Raw genomic sequence first — 26,898 nt, 5'->3', positions numbered from 1 at the left:
GCCTCTCTCCTTTACTTTGGCGGAGTTGCCACTCTCCTTTACTTAAGCAGAGTAACCTCTCTCCTTCACTTGGTAGAGTCGCCTCTCTCCTTCAGTAGGCGGAGAAACCTCTCAAGCAAAAATCTCCTTTCGCTTGTACTAAGAGTTAATCGAATAAAGTTGTACAGGAATAACTCTCTTAATAAAATAGATACGTAAGTAATAAAACTCTAATACACTCTCAGAAGAGGATTGCAACGAAGCTCAAGAGTTTAGCTAGGGCTTTCTAGTTTTTGAAAAGCAATAAGCTTGAAAAATGAACTCAGAAAAACTTTCAGCAAAGAATGACGTTAATCTTAATTGATATTGTATAATCGGTGTAATCAGTGTCTAAAACACATTTAGGTTTAGCTATTTATTTAAAGGAACGAATTATAGTCGTTGGTGTAACAACCCAAGAAATTTTAAACAATTTGAAATAATAAGGAAGATAGAAGAGAAGAAAGAATAAATTTATAAAGGTGGCAGCAAACATTCGTCAACAAACAAACTGGTCTCGTCGACGAATGTTCTGTCTTGACTCGTCGACGAGGAATTACCAAAAGAGGTTTTTCACATGACTGAAATTCGTCGACGAGTTGGCTGTTTTGTCGCTGAATTGTGTACTAGGAGTTGTCGACGAGTCCATGTGTCTCGTCGACGAATCCCTGCGTATAAATAGTGGTTTCTTTCATTTCTACGTGAAATTCCTGCATGTTCTCCCTCTCTCTCACTAAAATTCAGCCCTACTACGTTCTTTCTTCGATTCTGAGCCAGATTTAGCTCGTTTTGACGATCGGAAGCTACCACGAGACTTCTGGAAAGATTCTCTACAATATAGGCAAAGTGGATATTTGATTTGAGAAGTTTGGGAAACATCCCAAAACAGGGGTAAGTAAAATAATTTAAGGTATTAACATTATTTTGAGGTATTTGGAGGTTAAGAAGTATTATAAGGGTGTTTTACTAAGATTTGAGGAATTCGAAATTTTTGGATTACAAGGTCTCATTTTGTTGATTTTGGGTCAAATTTCGATGAGCAGGTAAGGGGAAATATTTTATAATAGCTTTTCAATAATTCTAAATGACTAGTTTTGAGTATGAATTTCTATATATATATATATATAGGTATAATTTTCTAAACCTTACTGGTATTGAAAAATAAAATATATTGGGAAAAATCGTGTGGTTGAAACCATTTTTGATAATTAAATGATTGTGAATAATGTGGAATGAAGAATTGTTGAGGGTGTGAATACCGTTTGATTGTGAATTCTGGCTGATTGAAAATACTGATGTTGTTATATTGTGGTAGAATTGTGGATATGTTGATTGATTGATTACTGTTGATTTGGGTTGTGGTTCATGTAAATTACGATATAGCGTTGGCAGTGGTATGAGGAGGTCGTTATATCGTACCTGGTATAACCGTCATATAACATTGATAGTGGTATGAGGAGGTTGTTATATGGACGTTTATATTGGGAGGTAAACATTGGCAATGGTATGAGGAGGTTGTTTACCTATTTACCATGAACAGAGTGTTGTTTTGAGTCCTATGTGGACATTTATGCTGTGATTTGATTAGTCTTGTGTGGACTAGTCATGTGTGGACATTTATGCTGTGATTTGATTAGTCTTGTGTGGACCAATCTTGTGTGGGCATTTATATTGTGATTTGATTAGTCCTGTATGGACCAGTCCTGCGTGGACATTTATATTGTGATTTGATTAGTCTTGTGTGGACCAATCCTATGTGGATCAATCCTGTGTGGACATTTATATTGTGATTTGATTAGTCCTGTGTGGACCAGTCTTGTGTGGACATATATGCTATGTTTGATCCATGTGGACGATTATATGATATGTGAATGTAGACTCGGTGTGGGTATAATTGGAAACTGTATGAATATCCTACGTGGATTGATTGTGATATGAGTGTATGTGTGAAAATCTGTGAAGCAATTGTGATTGGCCATGTGTAACTTTAATTAATTAAGTATTTTGGGTAAAGTAGATTACTCCACCCGAGGGCTTGCTGAGAAAGGCGAGTACTCTGATAATTATATGTGGATACTAGAGTAAAGGGAAACCACTTATATGGGTGGGTGATCTTCCCTATTCTCAGTGACTTTACCTGGATACATAACCCGAGGGCTTACTGAGAAAGGTGAGTGCCCTGGTGTTAGCACTAAAGTAGAGGGAAACTACTTATATAGGCGGGTAGATTTCTCTATTCTCGGGAATTACTAGTAAAATATTGATGGTTATGAGTATGTGATTGGGTGATAAAGACGTTGACATTGTGTGATTATGGGCTTGATATTTGGGCTACTTGTGGATTGTGGGTACATTTTGGATGGATATTTTAATTATATAATAAACACTTCAATCACACATTGTTATAGACTATTTCTTCCTTACTGAAAGGTGTCTCACCCCGTCATATGTTAAATCTTTTCAAGTTATCTAGGCGATCGAGCTTAGATAGCTCTAGGGCGGGGTAGTTCTGTAAGTGAGATTTGACCGGTTATGTATTAGTTATATGTTTTATTATATTTTCTTCCAAATTTTGTAATATGAAGAACATGGCTATATGATGTGAGTTTGGTGATGTACAAATATAGAACTCTAGTATATGATGTTTGAGGTTATTTTATTATGTTCCACTGCGTGAATAGTATCAGAGACACGTGTCGGTATCATAACATTTCGGGCCCCACGTGGCGGGTCTGGAGCATTATAGTTAGCGTGTTTAATCGCTTGATAAATTAGATGCTTTGGAGATTTTATTGCCGTTGTGAAACTTATTGCGAGTGCTTCAGTCGACTGAACTAAATATTTGGTTGCCCGAACCAATTAAAACAAGAATTTCCAAAGTGGCAGCAGCCATTCGGTTAACTAAACTCTGAGGTTTGGTAGCCTAAATTGAGCCATTCGGTCTACTGAACCTTGAGGTTTGATTGCCCGAACTTCCTAATGCTAAACTAGTGTTTAGACTATGCATTCAGTCGATTGAGCACTTTGCCTCAGGCGTCCGAACTTCTTGAAATACAAATTCCTTTATATTTTTCATTCCAAAAATGATTTTAGTCTTTTGAAATAACTTTTTTTGACAGGAATGGTGTATTCTCAAGAAGCGGGGTGGGTGAATTGGGTATCTAAAAATTCTTAGGTTAAATATGTCCTATTTTAAACAACAGTCAGTATTACACAACCTAAGTTCTTTTCAAAGCAATCTCGAATCCCCCAAACAATCAAGTATGCAAATATTTAAAACAAATATAGCATTCACAACAAATTAAATATTAGCATACATGTGCGAAAAATAAACAACATAGGGAAAGAGAAAGGAGACACAATATTTTTATTGAGATTCGGTCAAACCAACTTACATCTCCGCCTTAAGCCAAACCACTTGAGGATTCACTAAAATGCTCACTTAACCGGGAGGAGCGACACCGTTTACAACCTCTCCTTATAGGGCAGAGACTCCCTGGTTCACTTACCAGGCAAAACTAAACCTTGACGCCTTACAAGACAGTGCCTTCCTAACTCAATTACCAAAGCTGAGCCAAACATGTTTCTCCTTACATGGTGGAGTCACCCTAGCTTAATCACCGGGTTGGGCCAAACCAACTAAACAGATAACATTTTTTGTCCAATAAAAGTGTTTGTCAAAAAGCAGAGATGTACAATATGAAGCTATAAATGCACTCTCAAATAATATAAAGTAAGCTTAGTGGAGTAAGGGTATTTTTCTCAATAAAACTTTTTAAATCTTTGAATGAAAAATATATGATGAATATTTCAAAGATTAAACCCTAAAAATATTTCTCCAAAAATAGTTTTCAAAAGAGATGCAGGAGAACCTAGGGTGTTTTCTCTCAAAGAGATTTTTACACAAATGAATATATATGATCTTTGATAAAATGGAGTATGCAATAAATTCTTCAAAGATCTTGAACCCTCAAGAGATTTTCCCAACTAAAGATATTTAAAATATAGTTCAAGGGAAGTTAGAGTTTTTTGCTCAAAAAGATTTTTACAAATAAACAAAAGTGTGAGTGTGCAAAAAGATTCATAAGCTACAAAAGTTTCCCTAAACAATATTTATCAAGAAAATATATGAGAGAAACTTAAGTTTGCTCTCAAGAATGATTTTCAAAAATAAAAACTTGAGTGAGAGTAAGTGCTTTCAAATAATATAATAAATGCCCACAATAATGATTTTACAACAATCTTCAAGAGTAATAAATTTGCTAGTAAAGAAAGTAAGAATATAATCAATACTCTCTTTCAATAATAAAAGATCCAATGCTCGATCTAGCTTTCGAAATCTTGCAATCTGAAACAAAAACAAAGATTCAAAATAAAAAGCGAAGGATCTTTTTTATTAGACAACAACAAAAACAATTGGGAAGGTACTTTGATAGATATGAACAGGAAGGCATTTAATAGTTGACGAAGACAAAGTTTTGGGACACATAGAATATTCATTTTATAAGAATACACAATAAAGGGTAAATTTGGCATTTCAATTTTTGTCACTTAAGAACTACTACATTTTTACCTTGTTTTAAAAAATATTTTGATAGTTTAATATTGTTTTTGTGCCAAAATGCCAAGTCATTTTTTGCAAACTCATTTTAATATGCTATTTAATGCACATCCTAATTAGTAATAACTTACTGATTTTACTTCTCCTTCTTTAAAGAAATTCTATTTTAGGTTTTTCCCATCTATCTGATTTAATTCGAACAAACAAAAAAGAAAAAAAATTACTTCTCTTTATTTCTTAAGCATCAATACCTATTATAGATGTGCTGATTTGGGTTTTATATGTTACTAGTTCTGATAGATGAAAGGAAGGGTTTGTTTGTCAATATTGAGAGGCTAAAAATGGATTGAAATTTATGAAGCATTAAAGACTTTGGTGAATGAATTTAGTAACGGTGATTGATAGTACAAGCGTTACAAGCACACTGAATAGAAGTAAAGGAGATAATTTAACAATTTTGACATCTTATGATACATATGAGATCACATCACAATGTGTATTCAATTTTTTGGATCTTATGGCATTTTGAGTAGGAATTAAGGATGCCTTTTCGAAGTGCAAGATTGATTACGGTTAGTTCTGAGTCCCTACATGTTATGCTTGAATTGAATATGATAATGGACCCGTCTCTTTACTTTTCTCCACTTAAATACTAAGGTTTATTTTAAATGAAAAGTTGTAACCCTCAAAACTCGAATACTAGTCATTTATCGAGAAGAGACTTGAGTTTACCACTTGATCCATTTTGGGGGGAGGCAAAATAGATGGATTTTTATATCAAAATTATGAAAAGTATCCATATTTAAATGTCAAAACTAAAATATGTCAGCACATGCAAAGCACATGCACATGCTAGCACTATATAATAAACATATCCAAGATGGAAATCAAAAACGAAGAAGAAATAAAATCCACATACATTTGAATTCAACACTCCTTGTTTCTTACACCTCATCATGTCGGAAGGAAAAAAATGGGCCAACTTGGACATCCCCTCGCCTCAAATCCCACCCACAAGTTCCTCAATCAGACGGCCCACAGCTTGGTATGATGATCCACCTTCCATCACAGCCGTCCGACCCTTCTCTCCCATCACCTGAACCCTTCTCCTAACCTCCCCATCACCCTCCATCAGCTGCTTCACTCCTCTCTCCACCTCCTCCGCCCGCACCAGCTCGCCACCATGCCGATAGTCCAGTCTAATCTCCATCGACAAGCCCAATTCCCTAACCATCTCGAACGCATTCATCTGTTGCTCTGCGTATATGGGCCAAGTGGCAATCGGCACGTCGAACCACAGGCTCTCTAGAATCGAGTTCCAGCCGCAATGAGAAACGAACCCTCCTACGGCCCTATGAGCCAAAACTGTTACCTGTGAAACCCACCCGCATATCAGGCCCAGCCCAGCCGTCCGATCCAAGAACCCTCTGGGCAACACCCCCTCCAGATCCGCGTAGTCAGTCGGAAGGCTTAGCTGGGCCTCGGCCGGTTGACGGAGCGACCACAAGAACCGGCACCCGGTTCGCTCTAAGCCGAGGGCTATCTCTCTGCTTTGGGCTGCACCCAGGCTTCCCATGCTGCCGAAGCACAAGAACACTACGGAAGCTGGGGGCTGGTCATCCAGCCATTTGACGATTGCCTCGTTTTGCGGCGGATCGAAATGCCACTGGGCCGGTCCGAGGAGGTCAAGTACTGGCCCAACCGGGTAAACCGGCGCTACCTGGTCCGCAGAGAGAGAGTTGAGAGCAAAAGGCTCTAGTTCTTGAAATGTATTCACAATAATGCCCCTCGTTTCTCTGTACCTGCAACATCGACAATTACATGATATTCTACTTCAATATAGCTTTCTAAAATAGTTAGGCGTGTAGCGATGACTTAGGTTCGAGAGAACACCAAAGCACCATTATGTAAAGCTGACGTCTCAAGCATATATTCGTCTAAATTAATTTTGTTCTATTATCTCCTTAAGTTTCATCCTTCTTCAAATAAAATAATTCAACTTTTAAATTCACATTATTTCTTTAACTCTTACAATCTCATCAAAAAAAAAAAAAAATAATCTTAACATTAAACTTCATAAAAAGCGCCATAGCAAATTTAAAAGATTCAGAAATAAATCCAGAAATTTGTCACTGTAGAATACCTGCGAGCATGGTAGAGAAGCCAAGAGTATCCATCCCTTTTCCGGCGCAACACTGCCGAGGGCAACACAGTTGCCGGAACCGGGTTCGCAAAACTCGGTATAATCAACTCAGAATCCGAATCGTCGAGCTCACCGCTGATCAGGGAATCGATCGTCGGCAGGTGGAGCATGAGACCAAGAAAACCTGCCGGAGATGCAAAGTACAAATAAGAAGGGACGCCCAGCTCGAGGGCGACGTCGATCATCGTGGTACTAAACATGTCGAGGAACAAGCACGCGAGTGAGACCGAGTCGGAGTCGGACGAAACCACGTCGGCGAGGGCGCGCTTGACGTGGGGTTTGTGTCTCTCTATGAGAATGGAGATGAAGCCGATGGAGGACTGGAAATGGTCCGGTGGAGGAGGGTCCACCGGAGGGAGGTGGACGAATCGGAGGCCGGGGGGGGCGGAGGCGGGGCGCGAGGCTGCGTATTCGGTGACAATGGGCCGCTGGGGGATTGTGATGATGAGGATGGTGGCTGAGATTCGAGGGTCGCGATCGATTAGGCGCTGCGCAAACTCAACGGCCGGAACAAGGTTCCCGACGGCGGGCGTTGCGATGAACGCCACGGTCACCCCTGCTTTGCTTCTGCTCATTCTTGTTTGGTTGCTGGGCCTTCTCTATTAAAATTCAGGATAAGCCTTTTAACGGGATATCGGAGTCTCGCACAAAGAATGATGTTATGGTTTGGGTAAGATGAGAGCTGTGTTGTGTCGCCAACTCCATTTAAATAATTATAGAAAAATGTAAATATGTCTTTATTTTTTATATTTTTGAAAAATTATATTAAGTTGTATTATATAATATGAATTTCAAATCTTAAATTTAAATTTATACAAATTTAAAAATATCATAAATTTGCGAAAAATGATTCATATAACCAATCTCATCTAATGGGACTAAAGTTTAATTTTGTTTTTATTGTTGTTGTTATAATTTTAAAATTTATATAAATTTATATTTAAAATTTTTTTTAAAAAAATAAACTCATAAATACTAATCTTATTCATCGAGCATAAAATTGTATACATTGAAATATTAAATTTATGAATATTTAAATAAAAATAGTAACATTCATCGGCGAATTAAATCTAAACCATCAAATATATGTTTCATAAAAAAATTTTAAAAAGTCAATTTTCAAACTTTGAATACGAATATCAAAAGAAATATTGGAAATATAAATATTAACAAAAAGATATAAAATATTTATATTTTTAAAAAAAGATACATAAATTTGCTATTGAAAATTACCATAATCAAATGAATAGTAGCATATTAAAAAAAGCTATGGTGTCCTTATGCTCTACCAAGGCATGTATTATGCCCTTTTTTTTTTGGGATATCGTCCGGGTGTCCCCAGCCGGCATCAACCAGATTACCCTGGGATGCATCACAGCCGAGACTAATTCCCACGCCCCACAGAACCCACCCCAAGACCCTACAGGGAGGTAAATCGGGATTTGCTCAAGACAGCAGGAATCGATCCCGAGCAGCTAACCTGGGTCACAGGCTCAACCAAGTCGCCCTTGCCACCCGAGCCAGCGCTCGGGGGTATATTATATCCTTTGCATAGAAGGTAAAGAGACCTTCAAAATACAGTGTTGAAAAGACTTTGCAAGCAACTATTAGTTTGAATAACATATTAATATTTTTATAGTGCAGAGAACTTTTCCATGGGGTCCATACATACTTCACTTTCTTTGAAACATACATTCATGTGGAGAGTTCTTTGCGTGTGCTAAATGAGGTGGCAAATACATGAAAAAGGGAGGATGTCTAAAGAGAGAATAACAATAGCATTTGTATCAATATTAATATTTTTAGGAGCTAATAAGGGAGTTACTTTAATTTTAATATCCTAAATTAAATAGTTTTAATATTATTAAAGTCACATGAATATTTTGGGTGGGTGGGGGCGGAGGGGTAAAACAAAGGAATTAGAACGAAAAACATAGAAGAAGAGTGAAAATGAAGGGTGGCACTAGAATGACATTAAAAAGATCTTTGAGGCTCACTTGGATGATTCAAATGCTAAATTCAAAATTCACTTGCTAGCTTTGTCAGGGTTAATCTTGTTGTCTTTACCTGCTCATATTATTGATCATGGATCTGTCATGGTCTTTGTTGAGATGGAGCATAAGGGGCAAGCAAAGGTTCCTGCCAACATTGCCGAGAGATTCATGTCACTCAACTTCTCTTGAAAGAAAGGTAAGGGAGCCTTAGTATGTTGCACATAGTTGTTATACACTTTGTTGACTCTATGAGTCCAATCTGATTTTGATCATTATTTCAATCATGATTATGAATAGGAACAATATTTTATACAAATCACTTGGTATTTGATCTGTGCATTGAGATTATGAATAGGAACAATATTTAGCATGCACGAAAAGATAATAAGTCATGGAAGTCATGAAAATTAAAGCATACACATCTTGACAGAATCCATGGAACTAAAAAAGTTTAAGAATGAAGATGCAAGTGGCAAGTTCAAGATCGTCATAGGAATGGGTATTTAGAACTAAATGTACTCACATCTTTCATATGATTTAATTTGAGGCTCAACATATACCCTAAAATGACCTTAGGACTTATGCATCTCGTGAACATCATTAGGGGATATCTATGGACTTAGATATATTTTCAAAACCTCAGAAAATATTTTTATAAAAGGGCAAAGAAAGAGAGCAAAACAAATTTTTCAAACTAAAAGGGAAAAATCCAAGAAATGAGCTGTAACACCCCGACCCCGAAGGGGCTGGGATATTAACTTTTTACTACTAATTTACAGCGGAAGCAAAATAAACTCAATTGTTATTAAATCAGAGCACTAATTATCCATATTACAATCATTTATTTCCAAAGAAGAAAAATTTCACAAGCATGAATATCTGACATCATACTTAATATTTCTAAACAAATCTTTATTTTTCTATCCCCACCCGCATGCATGTTAAACCTGATTTCCAACATGCTTTTCAGAGTTATCTGAAATAAAAATATGATTAGAGTGAGACGACGCTCAGTAAGTAAATAAGATTATTATTAGTGTGTGGCCAAAATGAGCTTTTTAAAAATTTCGTAAAACAATATTTAATATTATAACTTCAAAACTGTCTCTAGAATAAATATAAATTTAAAAATTTCTACATAAAACTTTTACCATCAATTATAACAGTAAAATTTTATAATCATATACTATAACTGTTAAATTAAACTTTTACCTTTAAAATTGTATAAATATTTAATGATAAATATACATATACTTTTCTTTATACGTTTTCTTTAGATCGTTATTTAAGCACTAGAATGATCATTTTCATGTAAACTTATATTTTTCCTTCAAATCATCGGTGACTTTGTACACTTAATTAACTATGTATAAACATATATTGTAAAAACCACTCTTAGGCCTGTTTGTCGTAAGTCATGTTTACCCCCATGACTGGGTTGTGCAGTCCGAAGACTGGACTTAGCTGGCTGGCCGACCAAACTAAATCACCGTACGTAAACTTTAAGTGAGATTTTCCTTATTAAGTCCTGGTCCGGAACCAGGTGTGCACTCAGGAGAAATCCACTAACATAAATAACCACTTTGTAAACAGTATGGGTACACTCTGATCCGTATAAACTTTAAACTGCGGTACCGAGCATCTGTAACTTTGAACTTTTGTTGCCATAAGGGGTTTTAAAATTATCTTATTATAATTTATGCAATTTAAAATAATATCATCAAAATCTCATCTTTACTCATATTTATATAAAAAATGTAACGTAAAAATAAACTCATGCCACACAATTTTTTTGTGTTAAAAATATATATAATTTTATTTTTGAATAGAAAGAAATGCTGAAAATTTACTCGAGGGGATTAGAACATTTCTTAACCCAAAAATAGATGCAAGTATATTAAAGATAGAACTGGTATAATCAAATACGCGTAAAAATAAACTCATGAAAATTTTGTGGAACTAATTAAAATAATTGAAATTTACTTATAAAATAAACTCGGGTATGAATTTTAAATAAAAAAAAACTAACATAATCAAAATTTACTTACCTTCTTCCTTACGAACACTGTAACTATCGTTAAGAAATGAGATCGGAAAGAGTGAGTGATTGAGAACTTATTCAAAAATTCTCTCTCCACCACAAATTCTTTCACTCACTAATCCTTCTCTTTCTTGGAAAATTGTTGTGAAAAATGAAGGTTGAGAGCTCCCTATTTATAGGAAAATTTTGGGGAAGAAATGAAATTTATAAAAGTGTGGGGAGATGGGTGAAATTATAATTTTTTAAAAATTAAAGAATGGGCAAGATATGGGTTGAGTATGGGATGGGGATGGAGGCCATGTGGGAGTACTTGCCACCATTCCCATTAAATAAAATTTTAATTAACTACTTACCTAATTAATTAATCAATTAGTTAATTAATTATTTTATTATTTTATTATTTTTCTTAATCATTATTATCATTATTATTATCATTGTTATTACTTTTAAACTATTTTTAGTATTTATTTATTTTATTATTTATTTTTGAACAAGAATTAAATTTAAATTTTGAAAACTCATGTGGGCCCCACACAACTTCGAGACCCGAATGGATCCTACGTAACTCGAATAATTCTTATACGATTTTTTGCATCCTAAATAGCTTTGAAACTCGTGTAAACCTAAATACGGCTTCGGGACTCATGTGGGCCCCACACAGTCTTATGGGCCCCGCAGAGGATACTTATATTATTATTATTTTATCATATATTTCTATAAATTATATCAATCAAAACATTATTTTATGTACTTATTTACGTATATAAACAGTGTCTTGTGGCTCTGGGACTCATGTGGACCCCACATAGTCTTGTGGGCCCCACATATGATACTTATATTATTATCATCTTATTATGTATTTTTACAAATTAAGTCTGTCAAAACACTATTTTATATATATATACTTATTTACGTGTACAAACAGTGTCTATCCTGTTTATCCTATGAAATTTCATTTTGACCAGGCCGACCTCCAGGGAGCGACTTAGCCGCAATGGTCTCTGAGCACTCGCTTAGACAAGGTCTTTCTTAGGCATCAAACATGGAATCAAGGATCTTACAGAAAAACACTTCTGTATTGATATTAACTCAATGACCATTTTTATTATTTTATTATTATTGTGCTTTAATCATGTATATATTTTTGGGTCATCACATGAGCAGTTCAGAAGACTGAACTCAACGTTTAAAAGACTGAACTCAATGTTCAGTCGTTTGAAGATGAAACTTCAAAAGACGGAAGTTAAGTTCAGTCGTATGAAGAATTTCTTTAGAAGACCAAAGATTAAGTTCAGTTATCTGAAGAATTTATAGTAAAACACAGAACCTGGTAGAAGCACCTCAGAAGACTGAACTCAAATTTCAGTTGTTTGAACTCGACACTTCAGAAGACTGAACCCTAACTTCAGTCGTTTGAACCTGTGTCAAGGTTAATTTTTTGAAACTCTAAGGAACTTCAGTCGTCTGGGCCTCTAACCTCAGTCGTCTGAACTTGCGGGAAAGTTTAAAATTTTAATTTTTAATGAGAGAACACGCGAGCTAATTTTTTATCCAATGGTTAAGATTGATTCTAAGGGCAAGACACTTATATATTCAACATCTAAACCCTAGTGCCCAACAAGAACAAGAGGAGAAGAGAACAGAAAAAACCTTTGGCATACGATTGAAGAGATTGCACGTTTAGTACAACTTTGAACACATTGCTGAAATCTTTGCCTGAGATTACAAAGTTCTTGCGTCGAATCTGAGCTAAGGCTATCTTTATTTTCAAAAGACAATCTAGCAATCATTGTGGAATCATTTTGGTATTGAGGTTTGGTAAATCAAACTACTTGTTAATATTTGATCTTGAGTATACTTGCTTATAAATTATTTTGATAAGATCAATACTTGAGAAAAGTTTTTGCCATTGGTTAAAGGATTTTTAATTCAAGTGTGTATTCAGTTAAAGGCTTTATATTTTAGCTATCTTAAAACCACTTGATTAAATATCCTGAGTGTTCACAACTATATTTTTTATTAAGGGATATTTTCTGGAAAACATTATATTCAGCTCTTGATCTTTGGAAATCATATTATATATATATATATATATATATATATATATATATATTTGCATATTACAAAGATCGTATTATGATTGAATATTTGAAAGAAAGCTTTTTAATTTTAATTGATATAATATTCAAGACAAAGCTTTTGATAAGTTCACATTAGATTCGTGCATTTTCGTAAAGTGAACTAGAACCCTAATTTTCTCCAAAGCTTTTAATTATATCATTACTTGGGAGTTTTGATAAAAAGGGAAATTGTGTGTTGAAGCATATTCATTCATTAACGATTATATCGTTACATACATATTGAGCTTCAAGTTTGATCATATGATTATGTATTAGGAATTTCAATTGTACTCACTAACTTTGTTAGAAGCAACATTGAGTGTTTTGCATATTTGATATTATATTGTAATCGCGGTTCGGGTTGTGAACCGGATTTGAGGAGAGAGTTGTATCTCTTGTAAGCAACGGATTAAGAGGAAATTGTACCTCTTGTAAGTAGCGGATGTAAGGGAAGTTTCATCCCAATTTAAGGAGCAAGGATTTTAGTAGAATCCTTGAGTGGGTTGCTCAAGGCAAGGACGTAGCGGGATTGGTTGAACCTCGTAAAATCATGTTCACCTTCTCTCTTCCCTTATTTATTTATTTTTCGCACTGCATTTCATTACTCGTATTGCATGTGTATGTTAAATAACTCCACACGCACTTAATTGGGTAAAAAGAATTCATGGATAAAATAAATTTAAATCAGCATCAAACTCCTGCATTTAATTTGTTGAATATAGAAATCGGGATTAAGTGGTAATTAATCTGAAAGATTTTAAAAATACTCAATTCACCCCCTCTTGGGATTACACATAAATCAACATTTGGTATCAGAGCGGGTCTGCATAGACGTAATTGTTCATTTGTAAAAAGATCACATGGCACACATCGGTGTAACTCCATTTGGTGAGGGGCACTCGTCCACTAGACCACCAATTTTCTATGGTGTAAATTGCACCTATTGGAAATGTAGGATGAACATATATCTGTTAAATGTAGATTGGAATGTATGAAAAATAGTTATTAAGGGAAATCATGTTCCCATGAAAGTAATTGATAAAGTAAATGTACCTAAAACTGAAGATGAGTATACTGAAGAGGACTGGAAATCAGTGCAAATAAATGCTACTGTGATGAACTTGCTTTTTTGTGCACTAGATGCAAATGAAGTTACATATGAAGGTACTAAGGAAGTAAAAGATAGTAGGATAGATATGCTCACCAGTGAGTATGAAGCATTTAAAATAACTATTGATGAATCTATTCAATCCATGTACACTAGATTCACACACATCACAAATTCTTTAAATGCACTTGGAAAAACTTACCCTACTTATGAGTTAACCAGGAAAATACTCAGGGAACTACCTCCAGTTTGGGAAGTTAAAGCTACTGCAATAGCAGAATGAAGAAATCTCAAGGAGATGTCTGTTGATGAACTCATTGGATCGCTCATCACCTATGAGCTTACAATAAATGAGAGGAAGAATAAGCAAAGCAAAGCAAAGAAAGCCAAAGCACTTAAGGCATCGTCAAGCAACTCTAGTGAATAAATTGATTTTGATACAAAAGACTGCATGGCCTTGCTAACAAAGAAGCTCGGGAAGTTCTTGAAAAAGAATAAGAAGTTCAACAGAAAATTTCGGAACTCAAAATTCGAAAGAGGAGAGTCAAGCATGAAGAAAAAGAAGGAAGATCCACCAACTTGTTACAACTGCAAAGAGGTTGGACACATCAAGCTTGAGTGTCCCAAACTAATGAAAGCCTCCAAGAGAAAGAAGAAGGTGCTAAAAGACGATTGGGATACGCACAGCACAAGTTGTTCAGAATCTGAATCCAGTGATGCCGAGATTGTCAATCCGTGTCTAATGGCACATAATGACTTTGAAGTACAATCATCATTCTCATCATCTTCTTATTATTCTAGTGATTCTGAAAATGAGAATGGCATGCTTTCATATGATGAACTGAAACAAGAATATTTGTACATTATTAAAATACTTGAGAAGAAAAATAAGAAAAATTCTGATTTGAAAAATAAAGTCAAAGAACTTTCATGTTTAGTTGAACGCCAAAATGAATCTCATGCATCTCTCATGATAGACAAGGATTTGAAAATTGAGGAGTTAGAAAAGAATTTGAAATATAAATCTCAGATTATTTGTAAATTTACTGAAGGACAAAATAATTTTGAAAAACTCCTAGGAGCTCAAAGAAATTCCCTAGGAAAGGAAGGTCTTGGTTTTAATGGGAAGGAAAATCTAAACTAGAGACATCTTTATGTGGGATATTTTGTAAGAGAGTCAAAATCATATGTTCCAACTAGGACTATTATAGAAATATTACATGTTTTAAATGTAAGAGGTTGGGTCACATAAAATTTGACTATCCTTTCAAAAATAAGATGTCAAAATTAAGAAAGTCTGGAAAGTCAAAGGAGAATCTAGTACTAACCCCCATAGACCCAAGAAAATCTAAGTACCAAAAGTAGTTATCTGATTGTTTCTTGCAGATATGCTTAAGATCATCCTCGTCAAAAGACGGATGGTATATGGATAGCATATGTTCATGTCAGATGACCGAGGATAAAGCGAAGTTCACATCCATCACATCCAAGGATGGAGGATTTGCCACTTTTGGGGGATAATGCTAAGGGAAGAATCACAGGTGTAGATAAATTTGGTAATGATTCATCACTAATTATAGATGATGTTTTACTGGTTGATGGTTTAAAGTACAAGTTATTGAGTATAAGTCAGCTGTGTGATAAAGGTTACAAAGTGTCTTTTGAACATATCAAGTGCATTGTTGAACACAAAACTAATAATAAGATATTGTTCACTACTGAGCATCATGAAAACGTATATACCACTAGTTTTGATAACTTAACCTCACAGAGTGTGACATGCTTCTCTGCTATGAATGAAATTAGTTGGATTTGGCATAGGAGACTAGGACACGCAAACATGGACTTAATATCTAAACTAGTTAAGGGAGACTTAGTTAAGGGATTGCCTAAGAAAAAATTCATCAAAGATAAAAGTTGTGAGGCTTGTCAACTAGGAAAACAAGGAAGAACAAGCTTTAAGAAGTAGAAATAAATCTCCACTACTAGGCCACTTCAAATGCTACACTTAGATATATTTGGTCTAAACCAAATTCAGAGTTTAGGAGGAAAGTCATACGCATTCGTCATAGTTAATGATTTTTCAAGATATATATGGGTACTATTCTTAGGTCATAAAGATGAAGCATGTGAACAATTCATAAACCTATGCAAGAAAATCCAAAATGAAAAGGGATATACTATCACTAAAATTTAAAGTGATAGGGGTAGAGAATTTAAAAATCAATGCATGGAAGACTACGTCAATTCATTAGGAATACCTCATAATTTTTTAGCTCCGAGAACACCACAACATAATCGGGTAGTTGAAAGGAAAAATAGGTCTATATAAGAAATGACCAGAACTATGCTTAACGAACATAAACTACCTAAGTACTTCTGGGTTGAGGCAGTGAATATCGCTTATTATGTTCTAAATGGAGTTTTGATTTGACCATCTATTAATAAGACTCCGTACAAATTATGGAATGACCATAAACCAAACATATCATATTTTTATGTTTTTGGCTGTAAATGTTTTGTGCTTATAGACAATGAACATTTATAAAAGTTTGATGTGAAATCAGATGAAGGTATCTTCCTATGGAAAGCCTTAGATAGTAAAGCCTACAAAGTATATAACAAACGAACATTAATAGTTATAAAATCCATTCATGTAGTGTTCGATGAGTCAAATCCCTTCTCCAAAAGGCCCGATGAAGATGAAATTGAGATAAACAAGGAATTTGACAAACTGTCTATTGAAAATGATTCAGAAAAGAGAAATGAACTTAAGGATCCATCTGTTGAATCTAATCAAATTGAAAATGAGGATCATGCACTACCTAGAGAATGGAAGTACATAAAGAATCATGTCATTAATCAAATAATAGGTGAACCATTACGTGGAGTAGCCACTCGATCCTTACTTAGGAATATGATTAGTCATTTTGCCTTTCTATCTCAAGAAGAACCTAGGAATGTGAATGAAGCAATTGAGGATAAATCATGGGTGTTGTCCATACAAGAAGAGTTAAACCATATTAAGAGAAACAAAGTATGGACATTAGTCCCTAGACTTGAGGATAAGACAATCATTGGAACAAAATGGATATATAAGAACAAAAAAGATGAACATGGGATAGTTGTTAGAAATAAAGCAAGACTAGTAGCTTAGAGATATAACCAGGAAGAAGGAATAGATTTTGAAGAAACCTTTGCACCTGTAGCTAGAATAAAAGTCATTCGAATGCTTTTAGCCTATGCTACCTTTAAGAATTTCAAGTTATATCAAATGCATGTCAAAAGTGCATTTTTAAATGGCTACATAAGTGAAGAGGTATATGTAGAACAACCCCTAGGTTTTGAAAACCATAAGAATCCAGATCACATTTATAGACTAACAAAAGCCTTGAACGATTTAAAGCAAGCTCCTAGAACTTCATATGAAAGGTGAAGCAGTTTTCTACTAGAAAATGGATTTATCAAATGAAGGATAGACACAACTCTTTTCATAAAGTCTAAGAAAGATGACTTGTTCCTAGTTCAAGTATACATAGATGATATCATATTTGGAGCTACTAATAAAGACTTGAGCAATGAGTTTGCAAGCATTATGCAGAATGAATTTGAGATGAGCATGATGAGTGAACTAAATTTCTTCCTAGGACTTCAGATCAAACAAGCGAAAAATGGAATATTCATAAATAAATCGAAGTATATTAGAAATCTACTCAAAAAGTTTAATATGGAATATGGAAAAATACTAGGAACACCTATGAGCGCTTCATTGAAATTAGATAGAGATGAACAAGGTATACTAAGAGATGAACAAGGTATACTAGTATATGTCAAGCTTTATTGTGGAATGATTGGTAGCTTACTATATCTGACTACTAGTAGACCTGACATAATGTTTAGCGTATGTTTGTGCGCAAGATTTCAGGCGGCACCAAAAGAGTCACATTTGTTAGTTGTCAAACGAATACTTAGATACCTGGTAGGAACCGTGAAACTTGGGTTATGGTACCCTAAGTATACATTTTTTGAAATTATTAGCTATTCAGATGCTGATTTTTCTAGTAGCAAAGTGGATAGGAAGAGCACGAGTGGTACTTGTCATTTTTTAGGACATTCATTAGTCTCTTGGTTTTCCAAGAAACAAAATCCAGTAGCTCTTTCCACAGCCGGTACAAAAAATTAGTGACGAAATTGTTAGTGAGGGATTCAATTTAATCACTAAAGGGGGGGTATTAGTGACGAATTTGAGAACCGTCACTAATACGGAACTATTAGTGACGAAATTGAATTTGTCACTAATAATTTTGTCACTAAAAATCGAAAAAATCACAGGAAATAGCTTTTTGCGCAAAAATTATCTCGGGAAAATATTTGCGACGATTTGTACAATATTAGTGAAGAATAAGATCTGTCACTAAAAGATTCTTATTAGTGTCGAATAAATAACCCTCACTACTATTATTTTAAAAATAAATAATTTTTTTTATTTGAGAGTATTAGTGACGGATTCGGAAACTATCACCAATAATTCTCGTATTTAAAAATAAATAAGAATTTTTTTCAATGTATTAGTGATGAATTTCTTTATTCGTCACTATTTGCCCATTATTAGCGACGGATTTGGGAACCGTCACTAATACTTTACGTATGGAAATTTTTTTGTTTCAGAGTATTAGTGATGAATTCATATATTCATCACTATTTCCAAGTATTAGTGATGGATTTGAGAACCGTTACTAATACCTCACATATTTAAAAATAAATAAAATTTCTTGTTTCGGAGTATTAGTAATGAATTTGTTTATTCGTCACTATTGCACCAGTAGTAGTGACGGATTTGGGAACCATCACTAATACTTCCCGTATTTAAAAATAAACTCAATATTTTTGTTTTAGAGTATTAGTGACGAATTTATATATTTATCACTATTGCCCCAATATTAGTGACGGATTTGAGAACATCCACTAATACTTTCCGTATTCTAAAATAATTTCAATTTTTTTATTTCAGAATATTGGTAACGAATTTCGATATTCGTTACTGTTTTCTTTGTATTAGTGACGGATTTGAGGACCGTCACTAATACTTCACGTATTTAAAATAAAATAAAAAAAATTGGTTTTAGAGTATTAATGACAAATTTGTTAACGGCTGCCTTCAGTAGGTACCGCAGCTGCCGCCGCCTCTGCTACTCGCCACTCGCCCTCGGGTCCCCGGCCTCCGACTGCACTCAGAGCCACACCCCTAGCCGCGCCGCCGCTACCCGGCCTGTTAGTCGTTGTCGGGTACCCCGCCTCCGGCTGCACTTGGAGCCGCACCCCCAGCCACACCGCCGCTTGAGTCCTCTGCCTCCCAACCCCAGTTGGTATGTTTTTTTTTTTTTTTTTCATTAAAATTTGGGTGATGGAGGCTAGGATCCATTGGATCAAGAATTTGGTTTAGCAAATTCTTGGAATGTAAGAATGAAATTTATTTTTCATTATATTTTCTCTTAATATTAAATATTGTTATAAATAAAAAGTTATTCTAATATGATTTAAATGTTCAAACAATCAAAATACTTATAATATGTAAAATCAAATTCTTATTTATTTATCTTCCATGTATTTTATTTCTTTCTCACTTTCTATGATAATAAAGAATGAAAAAATAAATTCTTCATATTTTTCTTTCCTTTATCTAACATTTTCCAAATTTTAAACAAAATTTCTAAAATTTTGCTTACCATGAAATTCAACAGTTAGTTCAAAGATAGCAAATTTTTTCTATACAAGGTGCACACAAAGAACTTCACAACATATTTAAAATAGAATGATATTAAACTTCCTCAAAACATTCACAACTACACCCATTTCTAGCAACCATTAAATAAAATTCAATGGACACAGAAAAAAAAAATGGAACCATTCAGCTGCCACAAAGCCATTGAAACTTCACTCTATAGAAAAATCTAAAACCCATTCGGCTCAACCCAACAACAAATGTTTTGCTTCCTCGTGCCGTAGAAATTCTCCAAAGAAACCTCATAACCAAAACAATGATACCTTTTTTGTTTTTAGAGAGTAGAAAATAATGCTTTGAGACTCACCATAAAATCTGAGAAAGTAAATTTTGTTCCCCATTTCTGGGGTTTTAGTGACTGCCCATACAGAGGACGAATCACTAACATAGAGCATATGGTTTCCCAGACTCTCAATCTTGACCCATACCATGGAAATACGATTTAGCCTGAAGACCTCAACCCATTTTCCCAAATGACCCACAAAAATTTATAAGAGCTCTCCATCACATTCTGCCAAGTAGCCTCCATTTTACTCAAAAATTTGTCTCACTCAAAAACTTTGATGGGTGGTGGATGGTGACAACTACATGCAAGATATATTTATAACATAAAGTGTTTCAATTTATGATTGCAAATTAGAAACATAGATCCTCTTGAGATTCTCTTCTTTAAAATGATGCTGCATCTTATATTTATATATATATATATATATATATATATATATATATATATTAGATACTTAAACACCATTTGGATACACTAATAGTAACATCGATCAATAATTAAATTTTTTAAAAAGAGAATATAAAAAATAATTAAATAGTTAGAAAACAAACTAAAGAATGAACAATACAATATGCCAGAAACATGTTATAATTTCACCAACCACACACATAAACTAAATAACTTATTGAAATTTAAAGTTTGAGGAGTATGACTATAGTTCAACTTATTTCTTCTTTATTGGTCGACAAAACTTACATAAATGGCGAAAGAAGGCCATTATGCAAATGTCTAAAAGTTTTAAGTTGGGTTTTTGGGGAGACATATCCAAATCTTACGTTTGTATGATTTGTTTCATCTATTAGATAGCCTTCTATGATATTCATATACATTCGAAATGATTTATGCCTTTCTATGAATTTATGAATTTATGATTTGAGTCAGGAATCATACTATTCTAAGAGTTAGGATTATACATATTGTTAGTATATTGCTTGAATCTATCAAGTTTTAGTGCAGAAATTTTTTGGGATATGTTCAATTTACAGACGGCATGCTGCTGAGTTTTCGTTAAAGTTTGTCCATAATAAAACTATGTACAAAGAAATTTATGCATGATCAATTAAAACTTAAATTCATTCTAACTCGCGCTTCTCACTTGTTGAAATTCGTAAGAAAAGAGATGATCTTAGGCTTAAAATTGAAAATCAAAAGGACTTGGCTAATAACAACAATCGTAAGTGTACAGTGAATGGTCAAGAACTAAATGTCATATGAAGTAAAATGCCAAATTAATTACTGTCATTTCATGTATTCATTGAAGCTTAGACCCGTCCAAGAACAATTACTATACATTCATACCTAATCGTACATGTGAGACAAATCAATCGTTATATTTCAATTGATTATTAGTCACACTATGTTGACTAATAATCACTTGAACATGTTAATTATTTGTTTCACTTACGATTAGTAATGTTTGTATTTCAACCATTCTTGGATTGTCTAATGTGGACAGTTCAGGAAGTTGTATTTACATTGTTGTCATCGTTCACGCTTTGTCAATTGTCATTGTATATTTCGAGCGTGTCTCTACTTGTATTCTCTGGGTGCATAGTGGGGTGTCATGACAATTTGTTAGTGATGGAAAACTAGCAACATGTTCACTTCCCTTATCTCGTGTATTTGGAGAGACATGGGGAGATGCTGCCGAAATTTATAATGACTATGACGAAAAAATTTAAGCGATTGATCGCAATGTAAATGCAACATTCCTAAATGGGATAGGATTCGTACCCTTTCGAGTATGATGGTTGATTATAGGATTCATGATGCATGCGTTATAAACATTATGAGAATGTAATGAACACCATTTACTTGAACATGTTATAGGGTAATTAATGAACATGGATAAGAGTTGGATGAATGCTCGGGGTAGGTTTTTTCCAGAATACGTTAAAGGGCTACGTGATTTCATAGAGTTCGCATGTCCTCGTGTAGACAAAGTTAGTAGAATAAGGTGTCCTTGCAAAAAATACCAGAACATAACATTCAAACATATTGATTTGGTCCATTTACATTTATTAGACTTTGGAATGGAAAAAAGGTACACAACATGGGTGTTCCACGGTGAAGATTACGTAGTTCAGAGCAATGATGATAATGATGAAGATGAGGGGGCAAATATAGTAGGTGGTGATACCTATTCGGAAGGGGTAATTGAAATGTTAGGTAACTTGCAAAGGGGGATTGCAATGGACATGGGCGATGTGCCTATGTCTCGTATTGGTGATGAATCTACTTCAGCAGGTATCTTACCTTGCGATGCTAGTACGTTGAATCGACTCGGTAAACCATTTGCTAATCTCATGAGGGATGCACGGGTGCCCTTATATCCAAACTGTAAAAAGTTCTCAAAATTAGAGTTTTTGATAAAGTTGCTTCATGCAAGGACAATGCATGGGTTATCTCAAAGCACATTCAATATGCATTTAAGCCTCATTAAGGCAGCACTTCCTGATGGTGAAACACTTCCTAAGTATTTTTATGAGGCGAATACATACATGTGTGAATTGGGTCTCGGTTACACTCTAATACATGCGTGTAGGTATGATTGTTCATATTTTATGGTGAACATGAAAATGTGAACGAGTGCCCAGAATATAGTGAACCGAGGTATACAACTAATTAGAAGAAGGGTAAAAAGATCCCTAAAAAAATTTTGCAATATTGTCCATTAATCCTGCGGCTGTAATAATTGTATATGTGCAAAAAGACTGCTACAGATATGAGATGGAATCAAGAGAAACGTCTTCAAGATGGAAAGACCCTTAGCCATCCAGCGGACTCCAAAGCTTGGGCCAATTTTGATAAAATGCATATGTGGTTTGCTAGTGATCCTTGCAACATCAGACTTGGCCCTGCTTCAGATGGGTTCAATCCTTTCGGTAACATGAACAACCTGTATAGCATGTGGCCAGTTATGATGATGTCATACAATATGCCGCCATGGCGATGTATGAAAGAACCTTTCATTTATATGTCTCTGCTCATTCCCGGACTGAGGGCAACTGGTAATGATATTGATGTTTACCTGTGTTCGTTAATAAACGAGTTGAAAGAATTATGGGAAAAATGAGTGGAGACATTCGATGTGGAAACAGGGACAACATTTCAGATTCATGCTGCAGTCTTTTGGACAATTAATGATTTCCCCGCTTATAGCAACCTGTCAGGTTGGAGAACAAAAGGTTACTTAGCATGCTCAGTATGTAATAAGGATGCTAGATCCTTATCCTTGAAGTATGGCCGCAAGTTATGCTTTATGTGTCATCGTCGTTTTCTACAAATTGGACATCCTTGGAGGACCCGTGGTGTTAGAAAAGGTGTAATCCCAAGAGGGGGGGAGGTGAATTGGAATTTTAAACTTTCTTCCTAGGTTCAACTAATCCTTTAATCAGTGTTACACAAGCCTAGGGTCTTTCAATGTAATTCCAAATGCGTAGATAAAAATGATGTGGAAATTAAGTCAAATGCATCATTCACACCATAACATACATGTGCGTTAAATGTGAAGTACAGAAATATAAACAAGGCACACAATATGTTATCAGGGTTCGGCCAACTGTGCCTACATCCCCGCCTCTAGCTCGCAAGCCAGAGGATTCCACTAGAAGCTCACTTAAGGGTGGAGTGACACCATTTACAACCAGGTCAAATTAACATAGGGCTGACCTCAACCTTAACTAGGTCAATTAGCGGGGCTGACCTCAACCTACACGCCTTAACAGGACGACGCACCTACCTTTCCTAACCGGGTCTAAGCCAATCTGGGACTATTCCAGGGTTAGTCTCCCTCTTCAGACCCGTGCCTGGAAATACAACAGTATTTAAAATACAGTCAAATGGTACAATGAATAAGCTTTCAAGTAAAGAAGATGTGTACCCAGATACGCGCAATCACAAACACCACAGTATGATACAATATGTAAGCTCAATGTGGTCTAAGATGTCAACTCTCAAATAGATTTACTATCGTTGTAATGAGTGCATAAGAGTGCAAACCTAGATGATCTTTGTATCACAGGATATTCAATCTAAGTGCTTAAACAAAGATATTATCCAAACTTCATATATTTCAATCAACAAGTTTTCTCAATACATATATGTATATGAAGCTCTAGCAATGTATAAGTTTGGTTTGCAAAAAGAGTTTAATCTTTGTATTCAACTAAAGATATAAATCAATGAATATTGTAACAAAGATTTTCCTCACACAAACAAATATCTCTTTAAATATTTATCAAATGAAACACACTAGATATTTGAAAGTGATTTAGAAAGAATTTTTGCAACCAAAATCAAATATAAACTTCTCAAGATATTGCAATGACGATGGAATACTTAGAAGTTCCAAAAAAGTTTTCTTAGGAAAGACTTATAGATAAAGTCACCTAAGAACACTTGAGGATGTGCTCTCAAATAGAATAAATTTCACACAAGCACAATTTTGAGAGAGCAATCCTAAAGAAACAACAACACTTAAATCATACTTACAAAAGTATTTGAGAAGTAAGATCTGGTAAGAATAAGTGTTGGAGGCTCAAAGATGAGTATAATGGGTTTTATGATTTTCAAAGAATTTCAACCTAATCAAAGGAGCTAATCACCTAATTTTCTCAAATAATTTCATATATATAGGCATAGGAGAAAATATGACCGTTGGGGACCTATTGGATATTATTAGGGAATTTTAATAATGTTTAAGACATTTTAACCTTGTTTAAAAAATATTAACTGCAGTAAAAAATCAAGGCAACCCGAGAGGTCCGGTCGACTAGAAATTTTTTGGTCGACCAAGTCTCAAATGGTTCGGTCGACTAGGAAAATATTGAACTAAGGGCATGGTCGACCAGGAGAAGGCGATTTCCCAATTTTTCGAGTTTCGATCGACCAGGGCATTTTGAACTGCCTGGTTCGGTCGACTAGACCACTGGGAATTCTCCCAAGGACCCTCCGGTCGACCAGGTAATTGTAGTACAAAAGTGGTCGGTCGACCAGATGCTCAAACTTTTGACTCCAGGGGGTTTCGGTCAACCAGGGCCTTTTGAACTACCTGGTTCGGTTGACCAGGTGGTCAAATGTTGACCAAGAAGGGTTTTGGTCGACCAGGTATTTGTGAACAACCTGGTTCGGTCGACCAAATGGTCAAACTTTGACCCAGGGAGGTTTCGGTCAACTAGGGCCTTTTGAACTACCTTGGCTGGTCGACCAGATGGTCAAACTTTTGACCTAGGGAGGTTTCGGTCGACCAGGCCAAAATGAATTGGCTTGGCTGGTCAACTGAAAGTGCACCATGTGTGCATTTCGGTCTCGTATCGAAACAAACAAGCCCTATTCAAGTGCTTAACAAATATATGTGTAAATGTGTGTGTCCTAAGGTCACTTGGGGGCCAATTTGAAGACACCGAAAAAGTTCGGTGTCAGTCGATCGACAGAAAAACCCTAAGGTCTTTCTAAAGTCCATTCTTATTCATGGTTTGTTTGAGCTTACATTGAAAATCATGCATGTGTTGTGTGTGCTTATTACAAACCGAATACCTACTTTACTATTACAGACCAATCAAATATATTACAATATGGAATAATCTTTGGTCTTCGGGCTTTACTTGCTTTGTGCACATCTTTATCTTAATATTCTTAGTTCCTACACAAAACGTCAAACACTCATTAGATACAATGAGTATTTGTCATAATCAAAACCGGGCGTGACCAATAAGGTCAACACGTGGCGTCAGAAGCTTTAATGGAAAACCTAAACGAAGGTCGCAGCCAAAGCGACTAAGTAAGGAAGAGATATTAAACCAGTTAAGGTTGATCGAAGATGTGAAATTTGGGCAACCACCGATCAGTAGAAAAATAAAACGCGCTGAATGAGAGTTGAATTGGACAAAGAGAAGCATCTCTTCGAGTTGCCATACTGGAAAGATCTTCTACTACGCCATAACTTGAATGTCATGCACATCGAAAAGAACATTTGTGAGAATGTCATTAGTACATTGCTTGATATAAATGGGAACACAAAGGACACCGCAAATTCTCACTAGGATATGGAAGATATGGGAATACGGCTTGAGTTACACTTGTTTCTTGATGGGGACAAAATTCTCATGCCATCAGCTTGTTACACATTTTCGAAGGATTTCGAATGGTTGAAATCAGTGAAGTTCCCCGATGGATATGCATCGAACATAGATCGAGGCATAAACACGAAGGAAGGGAAGATGCTAGGAATGAAAAGTTATGACTATCACATCCTTCTACAATGGGTTCTACCAGTTTTCCTTCGTAGACACTTGACTGAAGATGTTCGCTTGATGCTGATTGAGTTGGGAATCTTTTTTCGACAGTTATGCTCCAATAAATTGAGCATAAACGTACTTGAATAGTTAGAGGATGACATCGTGATCATACTATGCAAGTTGGAGAAAATATTTTCGCCAGCATTCTTTGATGTGATGGTCCACCTAGTCATCCATTTACCAAGGGAGGCCATAATCGGAGGACCGGTTCAATATCGTTGGATGTATTCTATTGAGAGGTAAATTATAAAGTCCTTGTATAATGGTCATGTGATTTCCTTGTTTTTATTTTTTTCCTTTATTGTGTCTACAAGTCTATAATGTCACGTAAAATGCACAGGTTTTTGTCCATTTTGAAGGGGTACGTGCGCAATAAGGCACGATCGGAAGCTTCAATCATTGAGGCTTACATTGACAGTGAATGTGTAAGAACCTGAACCGTGATAGATGGGTTTAAATAATTAAGAGAGGGGTAAAATTGGTATT

General features: G+C 35.2%; 1 protein-coding gene across 1 annotated transcript; it reads right to left on the bottom strand.

Annotated features, from left to right (window-relative positions):
- Nucleotides 1-5,322: 5,322 nt before the first annotated feature.
- LOC131160164 (UDP-glycosyltransferase 43-like) lies at nt 5,323-7,459 on the bottom strand. Its single transcript, XM_058115545.1, has 2 exons — nt 6,723-7,459; nt 5,323-6,381 (listed from the first exon to the last, which is right to left on the bottom strand). The coding sequence occupies exons 1-2, from the start codon at nt 7,355-7,357 to the stop codon at nt 5,580-5,582; spliced, it is 1,437 nt and encodes a 478-aa protein (XP_057971528.1). The 5' UTR covers nt 7,358-7,459; the 3' UTR covers nt 5,323-5,579.
- Nucleotides 7,460-26,898: the final 19,439 nt, after the last annotated feature.

The sequence above is a fragment of the Malania oleifera genome, chromosome 7 (assembly GCF_029873635.1).
Source record: "Malania oleifera isolate guangnan ecotype guangnan chromosome 7, ASM2987363v1, whole genome shotgun sequence".
NCBI lineage: Eukaryota > Viridiplantae > Streptophyta > Magnoliopsida > Santalales > Ximeniaceae > Malania > Malania oleifera.
The sequence above is the reverse complement of the archived record's forward strand: the minus strand, read 5'-3'. Positions and strand labels throughout refer to the sequence as shown.

What these genes read in the sequence shown, in the direction of transcription:
- LOC131160164 (XM_058115545.1), bottom strand. Translation starts at nt 7,357, where the DNA reads ATGAGCAGAAGCAAAGCAGGGGTGACCGTGGCGTTCATCGCAACGCCC. An exon ending in CTTCTCTACCATGCTCGCAG is followed by an intron (nt 6,382 to 6,722) that starts GTATTCTACAGT and finishes TCGATGTTGCAG; the next exon opens with GTACAGAGAAACGAGGGGCA.